Here is a 10,447-nt window from a genome sequence, read left to right as displayed (position 1 = left end):
CAATGTCCATAGGCAGAGGGATGTTGTATTGACTGTAAGTTGCTTTCCCATTCAAAGACTGGGAGTGATGATTGTGGAGCCTGGTTGGGCCTATCACATTAGAGTCCTCATATCAAAACTTGAATCATAGAAAGACGTTGGACCATTGCCAGTGGCACATTTATCTCTTAAAGTGAACCCTTCCTCTCCTGCTAGTTGTGTGTACTTTGTAAAGCTTAAGTTGTAGTGCGTGAGTCTGACTCATTTGTTCTCTTGTCAGTTTGTTTTCTTTAGTGCAAGCTCATATGCAACTAGGGCCTATTACTGCCTGACAATTCAATTATTAATGGACCACCCCCCACAAAAAAAATATTTTTTTTAATTTAATTTTCTTGTTTGAAAAGTATAACTCCCAAGTGTGTATTTGGATCTTACTGACCTTAGTTTAGCTTTACTGGGCTTAATATCCGTCACACTGAGACCAACTAATCAGAAATACAAACATTCATTTCAGAATATGACCTTCACTCTATCTGCCGGGTTGATAATTTCCAGTGAATATGACACTATATTGAGTTGCCAACCAATCACAATCAGCTATTGCTGGGTTCTATTTTTTTTTATCTCCTTGGTTGAACAGGAACTCAGCATCTCATTTGCTGTCCTTCTATGACAAAGCTTTCCCACCACAGTCGACATCTGTAAACAGGCACATGTTGATTATTCTGCCCCTCTCTGGTGAGAACTAACTCATGAACATTCACTGTTTTTCCATCCTCAAGTTTCCCGGTCCGTCTTCTTTCCTTCTGTCGTCGATCAAATTGTTGCAAAAATAAATGAAGAAACCTCTGGCATCTTGCAAGTGCATAACTGGCGTTCTATTCCATAATTTTGAGTGAAACCCAGATGGTTAAGTCAGAGTGCTCATGTGGCCTATCAAGAGGAGGTTTTTATTTGCTAAAAACATCTTACCATAATATACTTTGAACACAGCTATTACGTTCTATTGCGCTTGAGTGGAGTCTTAAAATGGCTTTAGAAAGGATTACATCACCACCTAAATGTCCTCCACCTCAAGAAATATAACGGATGTTTCAAACAAACAGCCCTTTGTTTTCCAAGACACAGACACACCCATGACCTTAGATCTGATCTCCAAGCACAACAGTCCTAACCGTCATGCTCCACATATAAGCACTCTGCCCAGGTCAGAGCTACCGCTTGTGTAGAGATGAGATCAGGACTGGGGGGAGAGAGGGCAACTGGGGTCAACGGTTTTACAAACTGAGAAGAGACCCCAGCCCTAAGGAACTCAGAAGGTAGATTACTAGATTACGGGAATTACCATGTGTGGCCTATAAGGGCCCCATAGAGACATGGGCGTCATAAACCAATCCAGTGCTATTCTCTCTAAAAGGTACAGTATTTCCCACCCCTCCATCGCCGATAACTTTCACTTCAGAATATAGATCCATATAGGCTCTAATGGGATAGAAATAGAAACAGCAGTATTGTAACTTAATTTGATGTCAAACGTAAGGTTATATTTAATGGTTATGTGTCATGACATTGCTTTCATGACTGTTATTGTGCTATTGTGTTATCATTATTTATTTATCAGCAGTTTGTTACATCTAGGTGTATCGGATGCAATTATGTTGGCAGCATGCTGCTGCTGTTTTTTTTTCTTTTCTTTCAGAAGTTCTAACCATGCTGAACTGTTACTCTGCTTACACCAGGTAAAGTTGAGTCTCTCTCTCTCTCTCTCTCCAGGTAGAGGTGAGTGTCCTGGCGAAGGTTAATGGCTGGATCTGGATCAGGTGTGGGGTTTGGACAGCTGAGAGCGCCGAGGGCAGCGCGGCAGGACTATCTGATCTGAGGAAAGGACAAATGTGACTGAGAAAACATCCAGAGTGCCACCAGGGTGTCAGGTCCCTGGCATTAGAACCACTTAACGGCGAAGGAAAAAACGGGACCTGACACCGCTGCGCTCTCTCCTCTCCATCTCTCTCTTTCTCTCTCTCTCTCCAACTCTCTTTCACACTCTCTCTGTCATCTGTCTCTGTATCTCTGTCTGTCAGTCTGTCTCTCTCTCCATCTCTCTCTCTCTCTCCAACTCTCTTTCACACTCTTTCTCTGTCATCTGCCTTTGTACCTCGTGTGTCTGTGTCTGTTTCTCTCTCTCTTTCTTTCTCTCTCTCATCTCTTTCATCTCTCCTTGTATCTCTGTCTCTTTCTTTCTTGCTCTCTCTTACAGGACCTGTCTCTGTATCTCTTTCCTTCTCTCTCTCTATCTCCTCTCTCTATATCTATTTCTTTCTCTCTCTCTATCTCGCTCTCTCTCTTGCTCTCTGTCTCAACCCTACCTCCATTTGTTCCTCTCTCTCTCACTCTAACACCCCTCCTCTTCTCTCTGTCTATCTCTTCCCCCCTACTCTGTCTTGGACACTCTCTCTTACCCTGCTCACTCCATCATTCTGATATCGGAGTCGGACGGTCAGTCTCTGGTGACAAGCCTCAAACGTCGGCTGGGCTCAGATGGTCCTAAAATATAAACAGCAGGCCGTTGCTAATGAGGACGGCCAGAAAATCTGAGCGACATGAATATTTCATCGCCATGAATAAAACAAGGAGAGAAATGCATCATTTAAAATACGTGGCACATATAGCATAACCTACGCAATGTGTGTGTGTGTGTGTGTGTGTGTGTGTGTGTGTGTGTGTGTGTGTGTGTGTGTGCTTGTGTGGTGTGTGTGCTTGTGTGTAACACTGGTTTTATTAAACGCATGTGTATGTATGTACAGTATATTTGTGTTTATGTGTGTGTGTGTGTGTGCGTACATGTGTGAATGTCTGTGTGTGTGTGTACATGTGTGCACGTATGCGTATATTTGTGAGTCTGCGTGTGTGTGTAGCTATATGTGTGAGTCTGTGTGTGTGTGTGTGTGTATTTGCGTGTGTGTATTACTTCTGAGTGACGTTCACCTCGTCCATGATACCCCCATGCCACTGTACCCCGGGGCTTCTCATGACAGCTGGACAGCTGACCGCAGTAGATCGATGTGGCACGCTGACGTCTCGGTGTCGCTTGGTCAGACGGGCGTGGTGATCGAGAGGTGTCCCTGTCACTCTTACCAGAGCGACCAGTGCCGCCGACCTAGTCTCACCTGGGGCAGGTGTCAGCCTAGAACCAGGTATGCTGATGAAAGTGACGAAACTATGATCTGGTGAAACAGGTCCTGTTTTTGATCTATTCGAGTCACTCAAGTGTGTGTTTATCTGAGCTAATCTGGGATTCGTTAAGAAGCTCTTAAGCGCTAAGCACTTCTTAGGAGAGCTCTGAGAACGTTCTAAGAACGCTCCTAAGAAGTTCTTAGCACTTTAGAGCTTCTTAACGAGTCTGGGAAATGCGGCCCAGGGCTGGTTTTAGACTGGACTTGTTCAAGTCCACAAGTGAAGTGCACAAAAACTATACACAAAAGACTGTAAGTGTGACTAAAAGCAAATACACGTCCATAACTTTCTTAGAAGCAAGGGAGATCAAGACTATGTTTTTTTTTGCAATCATTGAATGGTGAAGGCTGACCATACAAACAAAGGGGTCTGTTGCATAGCTTTGGCTGCAGTATATACGCGTCGCGAATGGAATGCTTCAGTTACGCGCCTCGTGTTAGAGGGGTATTGCAGAACATCATAGACTAGAGGCATTACACTATCATAGAACTTCTATAAAAATGGTGGTACTCTGAATTGCCTGTGTTTGCAATACAGCATCATGAATGACAGCACAGGACAGGAATGTGGTATGGACATGCATGGCTCTCACCTCCACTTCCCTGAGATCATTGGAGCCGCTGGCATTACGCCAGGTGTGTAGGTTGGGAAACACTTAGTTGGAAGTTGGAGTTGTTATTATAGCTTAACAATACACACCCTCAAACGGGGTGTGTGTAGAAGTTGTAAACAGTTGGCAAAAGGTGTATGTCTGTTTGTAATCTTTTTACAACTTGCAACCAAAGAGGGTTTTATTTTTGGAGTTGAGCATGCCTGTTCCTGTGCTTACTTTAGGTTTTTGTTACGATTACTGTTGTGGTTGTAGTTTAAAAGTAATACTATTAGACATAAACATAATATAGAGTGTGAGTGAGTGAGTGTGTGTGTGTGTGTGTGTGTGTGTGTGTGTGTGTGTGTGTGTGTGTGTGTGTGTGTGTGTGTGTGTGTGTGTGGCATATCTGTTGAACCATTCCTTCGATTGATTTCAAACTTAGCAGGTGTCTCTTGCTGCCAGCTTGAGTGCACTGCCAAGTTTAATGTTGTTAGGAGAAGTGGGCCTAATGCAAAATATATCATTTTATATAACAGTAAAAGAAATATAAGATGTCAGAGGTGTTTCAAGACCTACGTGGTTAAATGGCAAACCTTAATAAACATCCCAATAGAAGAGCCCTTTGGCGTTGTTTAGTTTGAAGATTTCAAACCCCAGGACTTTTATCAAGTTCACAACTTCCTCTTAGTTGTCTTAGGTTTGCCACAAAACCACCTCAGGGCCAGGTGTCCACCCAACAGAAATGGTAAATAGTAACCAAGTAAGATAGATAACAGAAACCTTTGTGTGGACGAACAGCATGAGGGGTGTCATAATGAAAGCTGTGGTCATTCACTGTGCATATGAATCATATTTAGGAACTCAAAATAGACTGCACACACTGAAGGCATAGACATTATTGGCACCAAATAATTTGGTAAATGAATACAGGCAAGAAAAAGAACAGGTGGTATCAGGAAAGTGGTGCTCACAGTTCCAGCAGGTAAAAGAATAATGTAAGCTAATAAGACACAGGAAGGACTTAGAATATAGCAGAGACACATGTGGGATTAAAGCACCGTGCAAATCAGGTAACAGTAAGACGTATGGTGGAGAACAGGTAGGCTGATTTAAATGTCACTAAATGTCATTCACATGTAGAGAACTCACAGGTAAGCCAACAGAAGAATTTCGAAGAGGTCACTATACGGATGGGTTATGAAAGTGATCTTACCGGTCAGATTTGCAGGATTTGTAAGGTAAGGACATACAATAGAGAAGCTACTTTAAAATCCAAGTGCTCTTAAAAAAAGGTTCTTGGGGTGCTATATACGTAGAACCATGCAGGCTTTAAAGAACCTTTAGGTGTTCCTTTGATGGACCCTTCAAAATGGTTTAAAGAACCATTTAGGGGTGTCATATGAAGCTTGCTTTTTGGTCTATATAGCAACTTTTTTTCTAAGAGGAAGGACGATCTGATAAGGTAGAATTTAGAACAGGTAAGATGGAGGCAGGATTTATACTGCGTTCATGCACATCGGAACTTCGGAAATTTCTGACCTCCGATAGCGGAAAAATGACATGAACGCTAGGTCGGGTTGGATTTTTTGCTCGGAGACTCGTGCGGAAGTTTTGTGCCCCGAGGTGTCCGACTTGACGTCACTATCATATTCTCCAACCACAACGGCCTCCCTTGCAACAACACAAGAGGTGAATTTCACTGTCCTTACGAATAGGCAGGGTAATTTGTCACTAAATTAACAACATGGATGGAGACACTCGCCCAAGACATTTTCCTTCTTGCTCAACCATACTAAGCAGTCGTAATAACGTATTTATGCGTTTCCTGTATTTATTTTCCGAACTGATCTCATGAACACAATTTTTTTGGAGGTCGGGACTTTTTAAAGGCGGGTCTCCGAGGTTCCGAGCTGCATGAACGCAGTATTAGCACAGGTGAGATACAGGCAAAACACTGGTAAGAGTTTTTCACAGGTCAGGTACAGGCAGGATTGAGAACAAGGCAATACAGGTATAGGATTCAGCACAGGTAAGAAACAGGATCTGTGCTTGTCCTTGGCAGGCCACACCCTCTGTCTGCTGCTCCACGAGTGAGGCATGAGTGTGAGCGAAGGCCCTGTTTCAACAGGTCGGTGTCTGTCGCTCAGTGAGACGTGCAACTGGCCCTACCGGATGTGAGTGAGCGAGCGAGTGGGTGGGTGAGCATGAGCAAGTAGGTGAGTGAGAGGAGGAGAGAATGAGGGGGTGAGTGCATGAGTGAGAGAGAGAGAGAGAGAGAGAGGGAGAGAGAGGCAGAGAGAGAGAGGGAAAGAGACAGAGAGGGAGAGAGAGAGAGAGAGAGAGAGAGAGAGAGAGAGAGAGAGAGAGAGAGAGAGAGAGAGAGGGAGAGGGACAGACAGAGAGGTGTGGCACAAGGAGCTGGCTTAGCGCTGTGTGGCTCATGCGGTGGGAATCCCCGGCCTTTCCTGCGCCCAGCAGAATCAGTTGTGGAGCTCTCAGCTGTGGACCATCACGTGTAGATGCAAACACACACACACACACACACACACACACACACACACACACACACACACACATCAAGATGTCTGTTTCATAGAGAGCTAGTACTACCTGAAAAAACAGACAATGTTCATGTACTGTGTGTTTATGACTCACTGGCCACTAAGAAACGTGCAATGTTTGCAGTAGTACAGTCATGTAATGTATGGTGCAATCTAATTGTACCGTGCTTACAGTTCTGATGTGTGTGTGGTTGGTTGAGACACACTAAGCTGAATGGTAGGGAGCATGCAGTTTGTCCACCTTAAGGAATGGTCAGCATTTCCTTCCGTATAGCCAGCCCACTCATATCTGTGTCCTTACTCAAAACATCACAATTGCATGTCTGTCAACCTGTCCACAAGTTTTACTAAGAATGTGTGCAAGAATGTGGTGTGTGTGTGTGTGTGTGTGTGTGTGTGTGTGTGTGTGTGTGTGTGTGTGTGTGTGTGTGTGTGTGTGCGCGCGTGTGTGTGTGTGTGTGTGTGTGTGTGTGTGTGTGTGTGTGTGTGTGTGTGTGTGTGTGTGTGTGTGTATGTGTGTGTGTGTGTGTGTGTGTGTGTGTGTGTGTGTGTGTGTGTGTGTGTGTGTTGCATTGTTATCTGTGTATTACATGTTTTGAGGCTAAACCAATAACAACCTCTGTATGAAAACAAACAAACAAACAAACAAACAAAACCTCAACAGCGACGCATGTTGGTTAAGCATGTTCATTTTAATGAGGAAGTTATATATTAACAAAAAATAGGTTACAAAAGAGGTGCAAAGAAACAGACAAACATGCTCATATGTCCAACACTGAGAGGAATATGTTATCAATAATATTTGCGTAACTATAATACCCTTCAAACAACCTTCTGTCTCTCCTTCCTGTACAGTAGAGGGCTTTTCTCTGTCTCACCTATCCACTCATATCCCGGAACCCCTTTCCCACTTTCATAGCACTTCCCACCTTCAACAGAGTCTAGATATGAGTGTGTGTGTGTGTGTGTGTGTGTGTGTGTGTGTGCGTGCATGAGTGTTTTCTTTACATGTTCTTGTCCATAGCCACCAGGCACTGATCAGAATATTTAACAGGTTAGAGGAAAAACCTGTTCCTGGATAACCATGAGCTCTGCCTCAACTCTACTCAGCTCAGGGCTCAGCATAACCCTAAAGGTTAGTGGGAGACATGACAACACGGCCCTGATTATAACGTGTGACTCTGTGGGGGAAAGCTCATCCGGATCTGGCTCAGATTGCATCCTCTGGCCCAGCTCCGGGCCCGAGTCCGGCTACAGTCTGAGCCACATCGAACGGCCCCCTTTGCATTCTGACTTCAGAGGTGCACTTAAAAAGTCAACAACAACAACAACAACAACATGTTGTTCACTCCTCGATGTCTGCTCTCTCCGTGTTTTACCGCTGTATTTCCCCAAACCCTTTGTTTCGTGGTGTGATAACTGATGGATGAAGGGGTATCAGTTGCTACTATTACGTGACTGAGTGCTTGATCGGTGAGGCTCGGTGATAAATAACCCAGCAGTATTCATGGTTCCCCAGTGCTAAATAAACCAGCAGTATTCATGGTTCCCAGTGCTAAATAACCCAGCAGTATTCATGGTTCTCCAGGAACACGGGAGTGTCGGTCTGTTCAAGTATTCATGCAAGTGTTCCTCTGCTCCCATCTTCCCGCTCCCCCCTGATCCCCCCGTCCTTCACTAGTCTAGTTACCCCCCCCCCCCATGGTCCCCACACAAGACAATCCAACATCACCCATCATGTCTCTGTACCCCCCCTCCCCCCTCCCCAAAAAAGAAAAACAATACTGGTTTCTTACATCTTCCCCGCCCTTCCTAATATTCCTAGTCTTCCTTTCTTCTTTCCATCCATTTATCCTTCACTATCCCTCTTTCCTTCTCTCCCACCCATCCTCCTCTCCACCTCCATTCTCCTCTCCCTCCATCCTTCCATCCCTCTCTCCCTCCTCCTCCACCCCCTGAGCGGTGGGTTGCGTTCACTCTGTCTTCCCCTCCTCGCCCGGCTTCTCGTCCTTCTTGGGCATTTCGAGGAAGAAGTCGTTGCAGGCCACGGTGAGCGCGCCCATGAGGATGATGAACTCGGTGAAGTCCACCTCGCCGTCGTTGTTGGAGTCCAGGTCGTTCATCACCTTCTCCACCGCGTCTTTATCTTGCGCACTCTGTCGGAGCGAAGACGGGAGACAAACGCAGAGATAAGACACTGTTACAGAAACACTTAGGGAGTGACCGCATCAAATCTTCATCTCGATAAAACACTGACTTCTAACACAGGACATGGGATGTCTGGGGGCGCTGTGGTGCAACAGGCTACAGCACTCATACCACATATGGGTCCATATGAGAGCCCACGGGTACCCAGGTTTGATGCCCTGCGGTCATTTCCACCCCATCTCTCTCTCTCCCACTTACTTCCTGTCTCACCCTTCACTGTCCTATACAAATAAAGGCAAAAAAGCCCCCCAAAAATATAGTACAAAAAAAGAGAAAATGGGATGTTTAACTTTCCTAATACATGACCAGAATGCCTGATATTGCACTGTGTAACTGTGTTGTAGGCATTCCATACAGTACAACAAAATTGGGAACATGATTATTTTTCTTTAGTCTTAGTCCTACGTACTGTACGTACGCAGTGCCTTGTAAACCAATGGCAAAGTGGATAAATATAACTCTTACATTGCAATGCTTCCAAGCGAGGGGAGAGGTGCCGCACATACAAGTCACTATCACAAGTCAAAACAGTGCAACAGACACACAGCAGTAAATCTTGTGCATGTTTTTGGCAAGTGAAATAATAATCACCTGTTCTGCACCCACCCACAACTGATGGCATGTATGACATCACCAAACCTAATACCTCGGGATAAGTGATGAAATTAGGAAGCAACACAATGTTGTGGCCACCCTTTTGATGCGTGCGTTCTGTCTAGACTGAAAAACAAGACTGAGCTGTGATATTATAGCTCACTTAAATCCTTTATTGTAAATCTAACCTTTGGTCTTCTGACCCACATCAGACATCAGACAATGAAGTAGATTGTGCTTGTAGAGTGTGTGTGTGCTTAGCACAGGCGTGTTGAGACAGTAGTAACAGGAGAAGCCATCCCACCAAGAGTGTTTGTTTGAGAGGGAACGTCTGTTTGCAGGTGTAAAATGGGTGCGTGTATGTGAGTGTGTGTGTATCTGACGCTGTTCCATACTCTGGGCTGGAGTGTGGTAATTGTTTTTCAATAAGAGCAGGATAAGTGGGATGACTGCACACTGAGTGGTGCAGAAAAATGCATGTCTGTGTCTGTGTCTGTGTGTGTGTGTGTGTGTGTGTGTGTGTGTGTGTGTGTGTGTCATATGCATGCTGGCATGTTTGTACTTGCAGGTGTTTCACACAAAGTGAGATTGTGAAAGGAGAATGTTGTTGGAAAGAAGGAGGGAAGTCATGGAGACCCACATACTTCTCCATTGTGTGCATGTGTGCAATCGTCAGGAATTCAGTCCTCTCTCAATTCCACCCTCTCTACACTTGCCTGCTTGGCTGTTCCCTACTGTACGTGGAGAGTGAATGATTAACCATAAAGCGAATGAAAAAAAAAAAAAAAAAAAGTTTAGCTAGTTACTCATAATAACCCTCTTTATCTTTGTCTCGATTTCTAAGGTAGTCGTCCCACTTCTGCAGCCAACGACTTTGACTTGGGGTGTTGTGTGTGCAAGTGTAGGTGTGTGGAAGTCTAGATGGTGGGAATGTTGAATTGGGCGAGCCCCTCTGCTCCCAACAGATATTTGTCCTGGCTACTTACTTTGTCAGGATTTTCCTCAAGTTGCTGTGCTGTGTTATGTTGTGATATGCTCTGTTGTCTGCTGATGTTTTTGTGGGAATGTTTACATATTGTGATGTGTTTGTGAATCCTCTCCGCACCCCTAATCTCCTGCCTCCCTGTCGACCATCTCTCTCTCTCTCTCTCTCTCTCTCTCTCTCTCTCTCTCTCTCTCTCTCTCTCTCTCTGTCTGTCTGTCTGTCTGTCTGCATTCCTATGTTCTGTGTGAGTCCGCTTTCTCCACACCAAGATAGTTCCTCTGTGACAAGATGGAA

The 10,447-nt window shown here is 44.8% G+C and overlaps 1 protein-coding gene across 1 annotated transcript in view; it reads right to left on the bottom strand.

Moving 5' to 3' along the window:
- Nucleotides 1-8,339: 8,339 nt before the first annotated feature.
- Nucleotides 8,340-10,447, bottom strand: part of s100s (S100 calcium binding protein S) — a 2,643-nt gene continuing 535 nt past the window's right edge. The window contains exon 2 of the mRNA XM_062530130.1: nucleotides 8,340-8,522. Within this exon, the coding sequence (XP_062386114.1) occupies nucleotides 8,340-8,522 (183 nt within the window). The remainder of the gene's footprint in view (nucleotides 8,523-10,447) is intronic.

This window comes from Sardina pilchardus, chromosome 24, assembly GCF_963854185.1.
Source record: "Sardina pilchardus chromosome 24, fSarPil1.1, whole genome shotgun sequence".
Taxonomy (NCBI): domain Eukaryota; kingdom Metazoa; phylum Chordata; class Actinopteri; order Clupeiformes; family Clupeidae; genus Sardina; species Sardina pilchardus.
The sequence above is the reverse complement of the archived record's forward strand: the minus strand, read 5'-3'. Positions and strand labels throughout refer to the sequence as shown.